We start from the raw sequence: 19,152 nt of genomic DNA on the forward strand, positions 1-19,152 counted from the left end.
TTTTTCAAGTGGTCATCTGTGCCCTCACACAATAGGGTTTTGTGCCTGCACAGAGACTCCATCTGGATAGCTGAAAAGCTGAACAGATTGGCAAAAGCCCCGCTCACTTCCAGGCACTGAGCATGTCCAATCCCGCCAATCTAGCTCCTCCTTCAAAGTCCGTCGCAAAAAATAGCAGGGACCTGACTGAGGGGAGGTAGGGCGGGTTTGTGTGAAGGCACAGAGGACTACTCGAAGGACCACAGTTACAGGTAAGCAAACTCTTCTACTTCTTCTTGGTCTCTGTGCCTCACACAGTAGGATGACAGGAAGGTCACTGCAGAATTGAAGAAAGCACAGCACGGCTGAAACTGGCATCTCGATGAGACCTGGAATCAAGCCGGTAATGCTGGACAAACGTAGAAGGTTGGGACCACGTAGCTGCCCTGCAAACATCAGGAAGAAGGATGCCTCTAAGGAAGGCAGCAGATGAGGAAACAGTCCTGGTTGAGTGTGGGTGCACACCAACAGGAAGAGGGTGTTTGGCCAGCTCATAAGCCAGTACAATGGTCTAGGCAACCCATTTGAGAATTTCTGAAAGGAAACTGAGTGGCCTTTTCTGGATCCACCATAACAAACAAACAACTTGTTGGTCAACCTGAACTCAGCAGAACATTGAACATAAAACATCAAGCATGTGCATGGTCTTTTCCAAATGCAAAGAAGGGTCTGGATAAATATTGGGTAGAACATGTCTTGACAAAGGTGAAAGGGGGATACAACCTTAGGAAGAAATGAAATGTCCAATCTGAGGACATTCTTCTTTGTCGAAAATGGTGCAGGGCTCATCCAAGCACAATGCAGTCAGCTCAGAGGCCCACCTGGCCGATGTGATGGCCACGAGAAATGACACTTTCCAAGTGTAAGCAACCTCAGAGAGGATGAGCCCAGGGGCTCAAAGAGAGGTCTGATGAGATGCATAAGCACCAAGGAGAGAGACCACACCGGAGCCAGCAGAGGCAGTGGAGAGTAGAAGTGATGGAGAGTAGAAGTAGACTCAAGTCTACAAAAGCTCACACTACCAGCCTCTTTCTTTCAGTTAGGAGATTCTTGCTCTACACTCTTATAGCGTTGCTATTCAACTTTTAACTGCTCTAGCTGCTACCTGTTGCATTCTGGGATTTGCAGTTTAGGGAGGGGCATTTAGATTCAGACAGAGAGCTCTTAGGGTGAACTACAAAACCTAGAATGCAACAGGAGACAGCCAGAGCTGTAAACGTGGAAAAGCAACTCTACAGGAGTGTAGTGCGATAATCTCCTTAGTCTCAAAGATGCTTCAAGATCCCTTTAAATACTGATTTTCTAGACCAACAGAGCTGTGCCTTTGGATTCTATACAAACACAGTAAGAACAGCGGGAAAAGGCAACATCATAAACTTGAATCTGTTTGGGAAGTTGAGTGGAAATGTGAAAACAGCATGTCTCAAACTAACTGCGACAAAGGTGTACACATTGTATAAGGAAGTTAACAAATGCATTAAATAGTATAAAAACACTTCTGAGTAATGCTTATAAGGCCCACTTTGATCTATGGCGCTTACATAAAGAAAAGAGGGTGCAGAATAGTATAGTATAAAATACTGTATTTTACATACTATTTTATACATAAATATACAATAGTATATAAATAGTATCAAAACACTTCTCAGTGTTGAGACCCATTTAGCTCTATGATGCTTACATCCAGAAAAGTGGATTTACACTTGGTACCTTAATCTTACACATGATCAAGTGGCTGCAACCAAATATCATATACTCATGTACAAAATGACCTCATGTATAAATCAAGCAACGTTTTTAGGGCCAAAATCATTTATTTTGATATGGCTCATGGATAAGTCAAGGGTAGAATTTAGAAGACGGAAGGTTTTATGATCGGATTGGAAGTGGAGGGGGAAAAAGAGAAGTTTGGTCATCAGAGGAAATGCAAGGAGGAGGAGGAGCAAAGATTTTAAGATCAGGTTAAAGTGGAGGGAAAATGGGAAAATGCAAGGAGAAGGAAAGGTTTGGAGATCGGATTGAGGAGGGAATCAATACACATCACACACACACTCACACTCCTGCCTTGGCAGCGCTTTCAGAAATCACTGCCGTGGCACAGAGAGTTGGCATTGGGGCTGCTTTTTAAAAGACCTTTATGAGCAATATTACTGGTTGTTGTTAACTGCCCTCCAGTTGATCTCAACCCATGGTGACTGTGTTGACCCATATATAAATTGACCCCCAGATTTCAGGGTCAATTTTTGGGCATAAATTTCTTGACTTATAGTCCAGTATATACGGTATGCAAAAGATTATCAAAGTTTTCTAATAACTGTCATATAATAAGAGCAATATAATTCGTGACATCCTGTAGTAATTTAAAACTGGGAAATTCTTCTCATAGTAACACATGCTCACACATAATATTGCTGACTGCAAAACTTTTACGCATTTAGGTTTGCAAAAGCCTGAAAATTTTCAATTACCGAAAGTAAAACAAAGAAATGCAGTTGTGAGCCTTCACCAAACTAAATAAAGCAAAATGGGAACTTTATTTTTTAAATTTATCATACTTTTTTTTATTCCAGATCCCAAAGCAGGTAAATTAAAACAAACATATGAGACTATAAGCTCTGCAAACTTTATGAAATCCTCTTTTCAGGAAACAATATAGACAAAGAAGGAAATGGGAAAGAAGAGATTCCATCTAAACATTAAAAGGAAATTCCTGACAGTAAGAGCTGTTTGAAAGTGGGACACACTCCCTTGAAGTGTGGTGGAGTCTCCTTCTTTGGAAGTTTTTAAACAGAGGCTGGGTGGCTACCTGTTTGGGGTGCTTTGATTGTGTATTCCTGCATGGCAGGGGGTTGGACTGGATGGCCCTTGGGGTCTCTTCCAACTCTATGATTCTATGAAATAAACCATCATAAAATATCAATCCTGCAGTACCCTCATTCATTTAATAAACTTTAAAAAAATTAATTGCCATTGTTCCAAATTCTAAACACACACTGAAATCTATCAGATTAAACCTCCTCCCATTTCTCAGCTCCATGCTTTATGTTTTGCAGCACCTAGCTTAATTTGCCAACTTGGCAGTATGTTACTTAGTGACAACACAACCTACCATATATCCTGTCTGTTTAGAAGAGGCTTAATAGACATCATATAATACAAGTGAAACATGCAAAGTCTTGTTTCAGAAGCAGCAGAAGGAAACTGAAGAACCTGAAACAGCAAAACAAGTATAAGAGGAAAAGCTAAGAGGAATTCCCTCTCCTCCAAATATAACAACTACTCTATCAAGTCTTCCAGTTAGTCACTCTTCAATTGGGGGCTGGAGGGTTACTTTCTTCACTGAGTATCCTGTGGCTCTTCTTTCAAATTTGAACACCAATTCTCTTCAACCCTAAAGCACGTGATCAATGGTGAAATATGTTTTACTGGTTCACATCAAACTATCAGAAACTAAAATTCTTAGTGGTGGTTTGAAAGAGGAGGCAGGAAACTCAGGCTGAGTTCCTGTTGGCCAGAATAACTATACTGCTGCAGTTGGAAGAAGTACTTTACTCAAAACTAAAAATGCCAATGATGCCCAGGGGAGAGGGGGCACTGCCTGCTTCTAGATGGATCTGCAAAGCTAAGGACACTCGTGAAAAATTGTGGAGGGAAGAAGGAATGCCAAGAGTAGCTAGGCGCTAGCTGGATCTCCCCCCAGCTAAAGGCGGCCAAGCTCCAGACTGAGGGCAGCAAAAGTGGATAGCGCAGGGGAGAGGATCCCTACCCTTCACCATTTGCTTGGCTCTATTTTTTAAATTTAGAAAGAAAGAAAGAAAGAAAGAAAGGAAAGACAGAAAGACTTCCCAGCAGCAGAGTGGCTCAGGCACCAAAGATGCTTGGCCCAGGGTTGCCTCACCCCCCGCACACACACACACACAAACACCCTGCCAAAGTCTCCAGGCCACCCTCGCCTGGCTCCCAAGCACCCTCTCCAGTTCTGGATCCTGCAAGGCATCCTTGGACAGTATGGCCACAAACTCACCCGTGACTCTCAGCAGCCTCAACAGCTCCTCTGAAGACCACATCGCTGCAGGAAGAATGGAGGAAGTGGTAGGGAGGTGGATTGTAAGGTGGGGTGGTCTGTAAAGCCATCCCTCAACTTATTCATGGGTCACAACAAAATCCCTAATTTTGGCCCCATAATCTACCCTCAATTTATATACGAGGTTGACTTATAGTATACTGTAGCTTCAAATTTGTCCTAGATTCCAAATTCAGGGAAGAGATTTTTTCCACTCTCTTATCCATGAGTGTGATGGTTGTGGGACAGATAACAAATGTTCCAGAGGGTCTCTGCTTGTTTAAAATGAAAAGAATAGAAATCTAGAATTGGTGCATGGATGGACAATGCTTTAAAGTATAAAACAGGCAGTATGGTGCAGTATATGGACCAGCAGAAGAAAAGGTTAAGGGGTGACATGATAACCAAGCTTAAATATTTGAAGGTAATGATCCCCAAAGAAGGTGGTATGCCCCTGATGGGGGTGTTAGAAAGATAATAGGGAGATGGGAGGGAAAATGGGACAGTAGGTGGTGATGAGGAAAAAAGGAGGGTCTTTGGTCAAAGTACTGGAGTTCAAGAAAGGGACCACTGGCCTTTAGAACAATGGTGAGGAATGAGGCACAGGTTAGAAGTGGTGGCAAAAAGAAGCTTTCACATATGGGACCCTGCTTAAGATCTCCGAGTTTTGCCAAGACTTGGCTGGCAGGTTGGAGCTGCACTGCTGCTCCTGATTTCTTGCATTGGACAGGCTGAGAAAAGAGATAGCAGAAGAAACAATACTGGTCCGGGGGGGGGGGGGAATGATGTAAAGCTGTGTGGGGAAGGAACAGCTCTGGGGAAGAACAAGGAGTATCCAGGGTCGATTCTTCACCTCTCTGATTGAGAGTCCTTCCTCATCAGGAAGAAGCTTCTCCCTCTGCACCCGGTCACCTTGGGAGCAGCTGATCAAACAGCAGCCAAGAAGCCTCTCACTCATGCTAGCCTTTGCCACAAGGCCAATGTGGATGAGAGGCTTCTTGGTTGCTGCTCAGCCAGCTGCTCAGTTGCTACTCTCAAGGTGACTAAATGCAAAGGCCACAGTGAGTGAGCAGCTGGTCAAGCAGTGGCTCTCACCCAGCGATAGGCTTCTTGATCACTGTTCAGCCAGTTGCACGGTCACCGCTTCTTTTGAAGCCAAGCAGCTGGCCTTCCATTTGCTGTAAGGCTGGTGCAGACAAGAGAGAGGAGCAGATCTGGGCTTCTACTGCCACAGCAGCTATATTCACACACAAGAGGCTGAGGAAGAAGAGGAGGTGGTGGAGATCTGGGCATGGCTGAAACAGACGATGCTCGCTGGGTTGCTGCTGTACAAAAGAGTAGAGCTAATATCAAAAAAATATGTGTTTGGTGGCACTAGGGTTATTGCCTAAGAGAAAGTGATGGCTGCCCAAAAAAAGTTTGGAGACCACTGTTTGAAGGGATATTGAGAATGGAGAAAGCTTGTTTTCTACTGCTCCAGAGACTAGGACACAGAGAGCTGTTGTGTTTACACCTTCCTGCTCTCCCAACTTTATTATTATTATTATTATTATTATTATTATTATTATTATTATTATTATTATTATTAATTTATATAGCACTGTAATTTGCACAGCGCTATACATAAAAACAATAAATATAAAAGAGTAAACCTGCCTATGGCGTACAATCTAAGAAATAATAGGATAATACATATAAAATACATAGCAATACAGGAAATGGTTCAATAAAACAGGCAACAAAAGAACATCAAATAGCAAGTGACAATCACGCAATGCCTGGGAACGCTTCTCTGAACAGGTTGGTCTTCAACTCCATTTTGAAGCTGGTTAAAGAAGTGATGGCTCTTGATCGTGAGGGAAGAAGGTTCTAGGAGTGAGGGGCAGTAAGTGAAAGGGGGCAAATCCGAGATTGGGCAGAGGAAATCCTGGGCTGGGACAGCCGACCTTGACTAGCAGAGCGGAGGGCCTGAGTGGGAAGGTGAGGAGAAAGAAGTTCTGATAAATAAGATAGTGAGATAAAGATTTATTTTTACCTGAATTATTCACTAGTTTAGGATTAGGTTCTATGTAAATATAGATTAAAGACATTAGTAAACTTTTGTTTTAAACTACAAGCTACATGTTGTTTGAGTCAGTCTCAGTTCTTAGGGAATCACAGGGCGAAACAGATGGGCAGGAAAACATGGCTTGAAGCTGCCATTTCTGAAGCCACATGGAAACCCCACCAACCACACCACCGGCTCCCAAGGCAACTGGAGTGCTCAAGTCATGACCACATGAATGGCTTCAAGCCAAGAAGAAGTGGAAAAAGCTGCTTCTTTTTGAAATGGCTTTTCTATGTATAAGGCGCCTAGAGGGCACTTTCCTGGTGTCTTCAAGGCATGTGTCATCTAAACGCCACACCTTCAAGTCAGCCTAAACCTCTTTTTGCCTGCCTGTTTAGCCCCATAGTTAGACAAAGAATCATCCTCTCCTACTCTGCTGATTTAAAGCTAGATCCTAACAGGCTTGGCTTTGGTATTTTTAATATTTAAATATTTTTGTTTCCTTAGCAAAAGGAATCTTAAATTACCCCAAAGAAAGGTCTGGAAACCATGCCATACAAGGAACGACTTAGGAAGCTAGGTATGTTTCGCTTGGAGAAGAGAAGGTTAAGAGGTAATATGATAGCCCTGTTTAAATATCTGAAGGGATGTCATACTGAAGATAGAGCAAATTTGTTCTGCAGCACCAGAGAATTGGACCCAGAGCAATGAGTTCAACCTACAGGAAAAGAGAATCTACCTCAACATCAGGAAGAAGATCCTGACAGTAAGAGCTGTTTGACAGGGGAATATGCTGCCTTGGAATGTGGTGGAGTCTCCTTTTTTGGAGATTTTTAAACAGAGGCTGGATGGCTTTCTGTTGGGGGTGATTTGATTATGAGTTCCTGCATGGCAGGGGGTTGGAGTGGATGGCCCTTGAGGCCTCTTGCAACTCTTCTATGATGCAAACTACAGGAAAAGAGATTACACTTAAACATTAAGAAGACTTTTCTGATGGTAAGAGCTATTAGACAGTGGCATATGCTGACTCAAGAGTGTGGTGGAGTTTCCTTCTTTAGAAGTTTTTAAATAGAGGCTGGATTGTATATTCTTGTATGGAGGGATGGTCCTTGTGATCTCTTCCAACACTTGTGATTCTATTCTTCAAGGGCAGTCATTTTATGCCCTCAAGAAGGACACAGCATATTTTCAAAGACAAAAGAGTACATGACCATAATCTTTGAAAACTGCTGTCTTAAATCTAACACACACGTGATACACCTTTCTCCTTTCCTAAATGAAGATGTGAGCATGCTTCACACTATCAGATGGCATAAGATGACCCAGAAGTATACTTTTTAAAAGACTGTAACCTGGGTGGAGATTGATTTGGTCTCTCTAAGATTACTGTAAAAATATATAAAACAAAGTAGAAACTTACTTTTATTATTTTAACAAAACATTTAAAAAAATGTAAATAGCAAAAATTAATTAAAATAATCCTCTAAATAAAAAATAATTAAAATAATCCTCTACAATAATCCTCTACATGTGGGTAGAAGGTCTCTAAAAAGGAGATAGATGAGGTTTCCATATCAAGCACACTTTTAATAATCTGGACCGTATTTGCATAGAGCCAACAGACACAAACCTAATTTGCCTGCAGCTGTTGAGAAGTGCAAGGCTAAAATGGGGGACTCAAAAAGTGAAGTACACTGGTCCCCCGGGTTACGAAATACCCAGGTTACGAAATTTTCGGGATACGAAAAAATCCCATAGGGATTTATTGTTTCGGCTTACGAAGGTTTTTTCGGGTTACGAAAAAACCCCGGCGCTGTTTTAAATGGAGCCGCGGCGCAGCCGCGGCTTTTTCCCCATTAGCGCCTATGGGCTATTCGGCTTACGAAGTATCCCGGGTTACGAAAGCGGCGGAGGAACGAATTAATTTCGTAACCCGGGGTACCAGTGTAAATATTGTATGACGAAGCTGGATATGAGAGATGAAGGTCAGAAAATGTGGCCCCAAATTCTGGGTGTAAACAGCCAACATCTGGAGCTGTTATTGCGCTATCATTGACAATTTTTGGAGAAAGCTTCATCTGCTTATGTAAGTACCTTCAAGTTGTTTGTCGACTTAAGGCGATCCCATGAATTTCATAGGGTTTTCTTCAGCAAGACTTCCTTCCTTAATTACTCCATTCTAACTACAATTCCCAGGATTCCCTAGCACTGAGCCGGGGCTATTAAAACGGTCTCAAACTGGATTATTTCTGCAGTGTGTTTTGGACCTAAGAAAGGTTATAGCAGGGGTAGGCAACCTGCGGCCTGCGGCCCGGATGTGGCCTGGCAAGGCCTTGGGACCGGCCCTAGCCCGGTCCGGCTGCCGATTGCTGACAGAGCCTTTGGCCTCTCGCGTGAGGGCGTGGGGCCTTTGGCCTATCAGGAGGAGGCGGGCAAGGGGGGGCAAGTGGCAGGCAAGGTGGGCAAGCGGCGGGCAAGGGGGGCAATTGTCTATAGAAGCCTCCGAAACATGCATTTATATTAACATTTTTTAAAAATAAATCAGCAAATTTTTAGCGTGTCCTCCATTTTTTTTAAAAAAAAAGTGTCCTCCATTTGAAATTTTTGTCCCACATTTGTCCCGGTTTATTTATTTATTTAAATTGTTTTTGTAAAAAAAATTATTTAATTATTTATATTTTGGCTTCAGCCCCCCAGTTGTCTGAGGGACAGCAACCCGGCCCCCAGCTCAATAAGGTTGCCTACTATAGCCTGTGTTAGGCTGCTGCTACAGTAGCAGGAGTTACAAAAAAGTAACAAACCAAACAACACCTGGTGTCAGAAAGGAGTTAGAATTCAGGCAGAGATGGTCACAGGATATAATTACATTACACTTGTTAAGGGTTGGCTATTGCCAAATTACTTACAAGATCAATTGTAGATGTTGCTATCAAATAAACATTGAGTTCATCCATATCAGATGGGCTGGTTATCAATATATTCTCCAATATATCAGAAGCTGCCTTACAGTAAATAAAACCATTAATCCAATTAGTTCACTGATATTTATGAGAAGCAGTTCAGGGTTTCAAAAAGGAGCTTCTGTGTAGAGATGCTGGGAACTGAACTTGGGACTTCCTATACACAAAACAGTTCCTTCATCACTGAGCTATAGCCCTACCCTTTTATGTACTCAAGTCTGTGCAACTAAATGGTGTTGTCTCAGGGAAAACGCAATGGACTGGACATCAATTTGCACCACATTTACTGAAAGGGAAGGCATGTTTTATAAAACTTTCAAAGTAAACTGAATTTCATACCAATATTATCTAGGTATCTGAAAGATAAAGTTGGTTCTCAAGTACTGATGACTTAAGTTTGTCTAAAGCATTTGCTTTTTGTTTTCAATCATATAACTGATCAGCTGCTTTCCAGATTATGCTGATGGAGTCATAACGTTAAGTGTTTTTAATCATGTTTTTAGTAACACTGTTATTTAATTCTCTTATAACTTTTATAATCAATGTTTTGTGCCAGTGATTTGAATGTTGGACTACAAATCTGGACCAGGGTTCAGTCCCAACTCGGCCATGAAACCCACTGAGTAACCCTGAGCAAATCACAGGCTCTCAGTCTCAAGGGAAGTCAATGGCAAACCTCCTCTGAACCAATCTTGCCCAGAAAATCCCATGATAACCCCGTTTTAGGGTCGCCATAAGGCACTCAACAACGTTTTTGCTGGTATTGTTTTTTCAACTATTGTAAGCTGCCCGGGATCACATTTTGGGGGAAAGGCAGGATATAACTGCAACCGCTCTGACCACATCTCTCCTGTGTTGGCATCCCTTCACTGGCTCCCTCTCCCTTTCCGCATTCAGTATAAGCTCCTGCTGTCGACATTCGAAGCCCTCCATGGACTGGCCCCTCCTTACTTATCAGACCTTCTTTCTCCTCACCTTCCCACCAGGGCCCTCCGTTCTGGTAGTCAAGGGTTCCTGTCTCAGTCCAGGATTTCCTCTGCCCCAACTAGGATTCGCCCCTTTTCACTTGCTGCCCCTCACTCCTGGAACCTTCTTCCTCCACAAGCAAGAGCCATCACTTCATTAACCAGCTTCAAAACGGAGTTGAAAACCATCCTATTCAGAGAAGCCTTCCCAGGCATCGCATAATTGTCGCTTACTATCTGATGTTCTGTTGTTGGCTGTTTATCGATCCATTTCCTGTATTGCTATGTACTGTATATGCATTATCCTACTTGTGAGTATGTATTTTCCCTGGATAATGATTAACCTTCCATTTTGAAGCCATGCCCTCCCTTCAGTCCATCTGCCTTGGTCCAGGCCTCGGAGGTTGAGAGGAACTGCTGGACCTCTTACCCTTTCCCGTCACCACTCCCTTCTCCTTCTGTGTTATGTCTTTTTAGATTGTAAGCCTGAGGGCAGGGAACCGTCTAACTAAAAGGATTGCATGTACAGCGCTGTGTAAATTTACAGCGCTTCATAAATAAAGGTTAATAATAATAATAATAATAATAATAATAAATAAATAATGTTGATACAATGCTTGTGGTTTAATCTTTCATCATTAATTTACAGGAACAAGTAAGATGCCTTCTATTTCTCAAAAAGTTTTTAACACCACCCTCTTTAACAAAGCTGACGTTCAAACTAACAGAACTGAGCCTATTATGGTTTAATGCTGGTTTTAAGAGCAGCCTCATATTGCACTACATACAGATACAAATTCCCACGATTTGAGAACATTTTCATATCCAGGAACTCTGTTCTTTACAACTATGGTGCTATGCACACTTGCATGGACACAATGATTATCTTTTCAGTACATATGTTGTTGGTATGCAAACTTGCCTCTGCAATTATTTGCTAAGCTTCACAAACCACAATCTAAACCCATGGTTTATTGATGGCTTATCAGCTCTGGCTCATAAACTCTGTTTGCCCATTTGCCAACCCTCAAAGAGGTGCTGCCAAAAGGGAAAGGGCAAAAGCACACACAAAATGCGGAAAGAAAAGCCAGAGTTTGGTCATCTCCCACTCATCAGCAAAACATGGTTAACACAAACCATGGCTTATCATGAAGCATGAATACTGTCCTGGGATGTTAAGTGTAATCTTAGAGCTTTATCATACATGAACTCTGTCATGTATAAAGCCACAGCATGGGTACAATTGTTGTCAGAAAAGAAAGCCCATTAAATCTGAGGTGAAGTGAGTCTTACCAAGCATAAAGAAATACATGAAGGCTTAAATAATTCATAGAATTCAATCTTAAGTAACCCAGAAGCATCAAATGTAAGGGTTTACAACTTCAAATACAGTACTCCTCTTTCTATTAACTGGCAAATTTACAAATAACAGTATCTGCTGGGGTTTGGTTCCAGGACCTCCCATGGACACAAACATCTATGGCTGCTCAGTCCTAGTATATGGCTCAGTAAAATGGTATCCCTTATATAAAATGACAAAATCAAGGTTTGCTTTTGGGGATTGTGTGTGTGTGGAATATTTTCATGCCACAGATCCAGAATTCGTGGCTATAGAGGCTCAACTGTGATGAAGTTAACTTAATGAATCTATAGCCACAGACCCAACCTCAAATAAACCATCCATGACTTTCTCCCTTCTTGAAAAGCATTAACAAGTTACCAGCTAGGCAACAAAAGTTACCATTCAAAAATCTTTCTACAGTGGATGAAAACATACAACGAAAGTGAATACTGTACAAAAAATCCCAAGAGATGGGAATGAATTCAGAAGAGAAAAGAACGTGGAGGTATTTACGTTTAGTGGCAGTGTGCAGCACGTACAAACATTTCACACATTTCTCTATCGCAACAACAAAGAATCTTGTGACACTGTAAAGAAGGACACCTCTAATGCTACAAGACTGTGGTCTAGAGTCTGTGTACTTTATGAAAGGCATTAAGTACTATCAAAGACTGTCAAATATACATGCACTTCATAAACACACACACACACACACACACACACACAGATTTCGCATCCTATCAAGATGGAAATACAGTTATCCCCCCACATTTGCAGTTTTGACTTTGTGGATGTGATTATTTGTCGTTTTGATTAATATGTTCTCTAGGAATCTCCCGGTCCTCCAGCGCAACTCTGCCAGATGCTGACCATAGAGTTGTACTGGAGAAGCTAAAGGTTCCTAGAGAAAACACTTCTCTAAGTGTGAAGTCAAAGGCTTTCATGGCTGGCATCCATAGTTTTTTGTGGGTTTTTCGGGGGGGCTCAGTGACCATGTTCTAGAAGAGTTTATTCCTGATGTTTTGCCAGCATCTGTGGCTGGCATCTTCGGAGAAGCATCAGGAAGAATCTCTTCGAGAGCACAGCCACAGAGCCCCAAAACCTCACCAAAAACAATGGTATTTTTTATTTGCAATTCCCCCATATTCGCACGGGCCCTTCGCCCCTAAACCTTGCGAACGTGGAGGGGCCGCTGTATCCGGGGAGGCCATCTGGTTCGGCCTCTTATCTCCTCACCCACGCCCACTGCTCCTGGGACTATCTCACACGCTCTCCTCTCCTCTATACCTACTGGCAGCATATTTCGAAGGCTCTACTCCTTCCTCAAGACCCCATTTTCTCTCAACCACCTGGAAAAGGAGGAGAGGCAAAGGAGAAAGCCACAGCCAATTTGACCCATCTGCAAGGAAAGGGTGGATGGAAGAAAGAGAGAGGGTTTTAGAAAACATTAACAACATACTTTTTGGTGGGATTTTCAGGGGGCTCTGTGGCCATGTCCCAGAAAAGCATCTGCTGGCGAAACGTCAGGAAGAAACTCTTCTAGGGCCTGGCCACAGAGCCCCCCGAAAATCCCACCAAAAAGTATGGAGGCTGGCCACGAAAGCCTTCGACTTCACATTATTATTATGTTGATTTGTTTTAAGGAGGGATCACAGAATAATAGAATCCTAGAGTTGGAAAAGACCCCAAAAAGGGCCTTCCAGTGCAGCCATGCAGGAACTCCCCATCACAGCGCCCAAAAGAGCTGGCCATCCAGCCTCTGTTTAAAGGCCTCCAGGGAAGGAGAGTGTGATTAAAATGGAGGGAGGGAGGGAGGGCTCAAGAAGAAGAGCGAGCCTCTCCCTGTCTAGGCCTCAGAGCCCAGCCGCAGGAGCAGCCAGGGAGGGCCTGGGCCGCCGCTGCTAGGCCCCGCGGGGCCCTTCTTCCCCTTCGCCCTGCCCCCGCTTGTAGGCCTGGCTCACCTGGCTTGCCAGTCATTCCAGCTCCGCGGGTGATAGTGCTGCCTGGGCCCCGAGGAGGAGGAGGAGGAGGAGGAGGCGCCGCTCAGCCGAGACCCCGGGCCTCTGCGGCTCATTACCTTGCCCGAGACAGCATGGCCGGCCGGGGGGCGCCAGGAAGGGGGGCCAGGAGGAGACCGAGACGGAGCCCGAGGAGGAGAAGGAGGGCTGGCGAGGATGAGGACGATGACGGTGATAATAATCGCAGGAGCGGAGAGAGGCGCGGCAACGGGCGTCTCCTGGGGCGCTGCTCCGGCGCCTCACGCGGAAAGGAAGGGCGACGGCAGCGGAGGCCCCGCCTGGCGCTCCTCCGGCTCCTCCTGGCGGCCACCGACTGAGGCCCAGCTGCTGGCTCCAGTCAGACTCAGGCTCAGGCAGAGCGAGGCCGCGCAGCATCACGGGAAAAAGGACGGCGGCGGCGGCGAGGAAGAGGCGCCGCGCGGGGCATCATGGGAGGGCCGCGACGGGTGAGGCCTAGTGCCACCAGGCCTCTCTCTCTTCCTCTCCGCCGCCCCCAAGGACTGGCCAAGGAGCCACGGCGCAACTACGAAGCGCCCTCTGCGCAGCCAGGGCTGGGCTTCGCTGCCGCGGGTTTGGTTCAAAACCCAAAGTCTAGTAGTGCCTCCGTCCTCCATCAAGGGAAGTCACGCCGCCGCTCTGGCCCCACAGAAGGACCATAGAGTCGGGAGAGGCCACAAGGGCCCCGGTCCACTCCAGCCCCATTCTGCCATGCAGGAACTCCCACTCTGCTCGGCTTAGGCCCCACCTGAGTCCAGTTCTAGGCCCCACAATTCAGAAAGGATGTGGGGAAGCTGGAGCCATGTGTCCAAAGGAGGGAGACTAAAATGTGAAGGGTCTGGAAACCATGAAGCCCTTTGAGGAGAGGCTTAGGGATCTGGGGATGTTTAGCCTGGAAAAGAGAAGGTTAAGATATGATATGATAGCCCTGTTTAAATACTTGAAGGGATGCCATATTGAGGAGGGAGCAAGCTTGTTTTCTGATGCTCCAGAGACTAGGATGCAGAGCAATGGATGCAAGCTCCAGGAAAAGAGATTCCAGCTCAACATTAGGAAGAACTTCCTGGCAGTAAGGGCTGTTCGACAGTGGAACACACTCCTTCCTCGGAGTGTAGTGGAGTCTCCTTCCTTGGAGATCTTTAAGCAGAGGCTGGATGGCCATCTGTCAGGGATGCTTTGATGGAGAGTTCCTGCATGGCAGAATGGGGCTGGACTGGATGGCCCTTCTTGGGGTCTCTTCCAACTCTATGATTCTGTGATGTCTTCTTGGCAGGATTTGTTCAGAGGGAGTTTGCCCTGGCCTTGCCTGAGGCTGAAGGTGTAATTTCTCCCAGTGGATTTCCGTGGTCAAGCAGGAATTTCCACCCCATTTTCCCAGGTTCCTTATCCAACGCTTAAAGCCCTGCACCATGATATTTCTCCCTCTTCTACACAGCTGTTAAAAGGAGTGGAGGCGCCTCCAGTTTTCATTCTGGTCCCATTTTGGTTTTCGCTCTGCCATCATAAGTGGAATAGTAAATGTATATATATGACAGCTGTGTGATGTTCCAGTGCTAGATAAGGACAACCTATAGCAGAGCTTGAAAAAAATATCCTTGTAAGGTTACAACCCCCAAACCCCTGGTATGGCCATGGCCATGTTGGCCGAGGGAACCTGGAGTTGTAGTTCAAAAAGGTATCTGGGTTTGGATCTATAGTGGGGTGTCTGGGTGGGATGGTTGAGTTTTGAAGGGGGTGTTTTCTCAATCACATCCAAAACACATTTAATTGGGTGTAAAAGCTATTACTCCTGTGTTCAGTGGGGCTTACTCCTACACAAGCTGCAATTAATCTGTGGTCTTGAGGCCCAATCTAATCCTTCTGCTTTATTCAAAAGAATTGAGAGCCAGCATGGCATAGTGGTTTCAATGTTGGACTACAACTTTGGAGACCAGAGTTTGATTCCCTGCTCAGCCATGAAATCAACTGGGTGGCCTTCAGCAAGTCACATGCTCTCAGCCTCAGGGGAAGGCAATGGCAACCCTTCTCTGAACAAATCTTGACAAGATAATAATAATAATAATAATAATAATAATAATGTATTTATATTTTCCCTCCCGAATGGATCACAGCGGGATTACAACCCATAAAATACATACAAGAACACATCAATAAAATACAATAATAAATAATTACATTAAAACTAGCTCATCGTCATACAGCAATACAATACAATTAGACAGTGATCAGAAAGTATTTCTTACATGAGGTCAGGTGGGTAAGCTCTCTGGAAGAGATCCACCTTAAGGCTTCCAAGGAGGCAATAAGACAGATCTCTTTCATAATTTCGGAGCAGCCGCAGTGAAAGCTTTTTGGGAAGTCATTACAAATCTGCTTGGTTGATGTTCTAATAGATTCTTCCCAGTTGTTCTGAGAGTGCGGGGCGGATTATGTAGGGAGAAGCATTCCTGCAAGTAACTCAAACCCAAGCCATGTAGGGCTTTAAAGGTAATGACCAATACCTTGTATTGCCCCTGGAAGCTGATTGGGAGCCAGTGAAGGGATTTTAGGACAGGTGTTATGTGGTCAAACCTGGATGGACCAATCTGGCTGCCACATTTTGGACCAATTGAAGCTTCTGAACTTGGTACAAGGGTAGCCCCACTTAGAGTGTGTTACAGAAATCAAGACGAGAGATTACCAATGCATGTACCACTGCTTCAAGGTCCTTTTGGTCTAGGTAGGGACGCAGTTGGCGTATCAACCGAAGTTGGTACCAAGCACTCCTGGCCGTCGCTTCCACTTGAGATGATAATTATAGAGACAAACCCAGGAGTACTCCCAAACTGCGAACTTCGTCCTTTAGGGGAAGCGTGACCCCGTCTAGGACAAATCTCCTTCCCCAGACTTGGGGAACCTATCGCAAGTACCTCCGTTTTCTCTGGATTCAGCTTGAGCTTGTTTCCCCTCATCTAGCCCATTACTGATCCAAGACAGGCATCCAGAGGAGAGATGCCATTTTTAGTCACTGTGGCAGTCGGGGTCATAGAGAAGTAGATCTGGGTGTCATCAGCGTACTGATGACACTGCGCCCCATGTCTCCAGATGATCTCACCCAGCGGTTTCATGTAAATGTTAAACAGCATGGGGGACAGGATGGCGCCTTGAGGGACGCCAGATATCAGCTCTCTTTTTGAAGAGCAGCTGTCCTCCAGCATCGCCATCTGGAATCTGCCTGAGAGACTGGAGCCATTGGAGCGCAGTGCCTGTAATACCTAACTCCCTCAAGCGTTCCAGAAGGATACAGTGGTCAATGGTATCGAAGGCCCTTGGAGAGCAGTGCTGGTCTACAGATCAAGACCCCTGTCGGTCCATCAGAGACCCCTTTATCGGGGGACAATTTCCCAACTAGTTTTTTAATTATTATTTTAACTGTGGTTGGAACCACTGCATTTGTGTCTCTTGCCATCCACTTCTGTGACTTGTGACCATCATTCTACTATCTTACTGGAAGTCATGTTTAAATAGTTGATGGGATATCATATCAAAGAGGGACAGGCTTTTTTCTCACAGCCCCAAAGATTAGGACAAGGAGCAGTGGATTTAAACTACAGGAAAATAGATTCCACCTAAATCTCAGGCAGGACTTCCTGATCATCAGAGCTGTTTAATAAAGTTTCATGTTAAAATGAACATAATTTTGATGTAATTCTTAAATGTTTTTACATTGAATTCTATTGTTTTCTTACCAAATTTTAACTTTAACCGCATGAAACTATGTAAATAATAATAATAATAATAATAATAATAATAATAATAATAAGTTTTATTTATAGACCGCTATTCCGCAATGATCATAGCGGTGTACAGTAAAAATAGAATACAATACAAATACAAGGTGACAATTAAAGGAGGGAGAAGTCTCATCCTTCAGGCAGTTACTGATGTTGCTGGGTCTGCCTGATCGCTCCCTCTGAGGCCAAGATGACAGTTAAGGAGGGAGGGGCCTCTTCCTTCAGGCAGTCCCCGATGTTGCTGGATCTGCCTTATCGCTCCCTCTGAGGCCAAGATGACAGTTAAGGAGGGAGGGGCCTCTTCCTTCAGGCAGTCCCCGATGTTGCTGGGTCTGCCTGATCGCTCCCTCTGCGGCCAAGATGACAGTTGAAAGAGGGAGGAGCCTCTTCCTTCAGGCAGTCCCTGATGTTGCTGGGTCTGCCTGATCATTTAGGTTGTGCATATAATATTGTTATTTACAGTCATAATTTTATATTTGCTACTTGTTTACATCATTACTATTGCATTATGTTCAGTGACATACAGGAATTATGATTTACAAGTAACATCAGCACAAAATTACTACATATTCTGTGTGGTCTAGTAAAGGAAGAGGTCTATGGGGGTGATAGGTTGAGTTACAGCACCGGCTAACAGCAATCCTAGTGATGCCACTGATACTGTGTCTGGTTTCTCAAACAGGGTGTCTCTGGGCGTGTGGAATGTGCACTTCCAAAAATCACCACTGCCTTCCCCTTCTGCAGCATAACCCAGCTTTTTCGTGTTTTGTGAAGGGAGAGCAGAATAATAAAGGTAAAATGAGCCAGTTTTGCAGGTGCAGAATAGCTTGCTTTCTGTGTTCGGCATTCTGGTGCCTTGAGACACCTGTTTCTGGTCTTGTGGAGGGCACTCCCTCCCACTCCCTATCCTTCCTACTTTTGCAACCTTGCGATGTATGCACATATAATTGTAAACAATTGTGTACAATTGTAAACAACTCCCAGAGGCTAAAACATTATTTTTTTAAAAATAAATAAAATTATCATTTTACTAGTTTTTAGAAGTAACGTATTTGTGATAAAATAAAATAATAATAATAATAATAAAATAAAGTTTTTATTTATATCCCGCACCTTCCTTCGATCAGGGCGGCTTACAGTATAAAATTTAAAACAACAATACATACAATAAAATCCAAAATACATCACATATAAACAATAATAAAAAACACAGGCTAAAAGCCCCAAAGCCCTTCCTCTTGGCCACGAAAGATATTAAACAAGTAACATGCTTCTAATGCCTTACTATTATATTACTTTAAAAAACTGTTCTTCAAACAATATAATAAAAAATCCTAACTAACAATGCACTCGAAAGCAGTGTTTTAGTAGTAACAAAATGTTACTTGAAAATGCTGCAGTGTAAAAAACCATATTTTCTGTCCTAATTAGACCCTTGAGAGCCATAGGACCTTACCACACAGGGATTTTTTGAGCGCAGAAGTAGGGTCAGTTTGCATTGGTCGATGCGTATTTGTGTTATATTGCATTGGTGTTCCACACCTGTGAGCTCAGAATATGTATTGACCAATGCGATATAATGTGAATACGCTTTGGCCAATGCGTATTCACGGCTGGGTTCCGAACTGAAGGCAGCCTGCTCCTCCGTTTTGCAAGTGCGCAAAATTAGTGCATTGGCGGGATCTGTATTGATGGCTAGTGCGAAACCTCTGCTGCTTTGGCTGGTGTGTACATCCAATCCGCTGGTTCTCCTGAAGACCACCGGGTTACAAATTTCCCATGATGCTGCGCTGGAATTTCCCCCATCTCCTTCCGTTGGCCCTTTCCCCTTTCAGGACAACCGCCGGGGCTGGGGAGCGATTTTTCCACTGAACGAGATAATGCAGAAACCTTTTGTGTCGGGGGGGGGGATGTATATCTATATGCATATATATGTATATCTATACAC

General features: G+C 44.1%; 1 protein-coding gene across 2 annotated transcripts in view; it reads right to left on the bottom strand.

Moving 5' to 3' along the window:
* SMG1 (SMG1 nonsense mediated mRNA decay associated PI3K related kinase) overlaps positions 1-13,809 on the bottom strand; it is a 100,149-nt gene extending 86,340 nt beyond the window's left edge. The window contains exon 1 of one of the 2 annotated variants that reach the window (XM_042480747.1): positions 13,378-13,809. In XM_042480747.1, the coding sequence (XP_042336681.1) occupies positions 13,378-13,490 (113 nt within the window). In that variant the 5' untranslated portion in view covers positions 13,491-13,809. The remainder of the gene's footprint in view (positions 1-13,377) is intronic. The other variant, XM_042480746.1, reaches the window with a different exon arrangement.
* Between the last annotated feature and the right edge of the window lie 5,343 nt (positions 13,810-19,152).

This window comes from Sceloporus undulatus, chromosome 8 (assembly GCF_019175285.1).
Source record: "Sceloporus undulatus isolate JIND9_A2432 ecotype Alabama chromosome 8, SceUnd_v1.1, whole genome shotgun sequence".
Classification (NCBI taxonomy): domain Eukaryota; kingdom Metazoa; phylum Chordata; class Lepidosauria; order Squamata; family Phrynosomatidae; genus Sceloporus; species Sceloporus undulatus.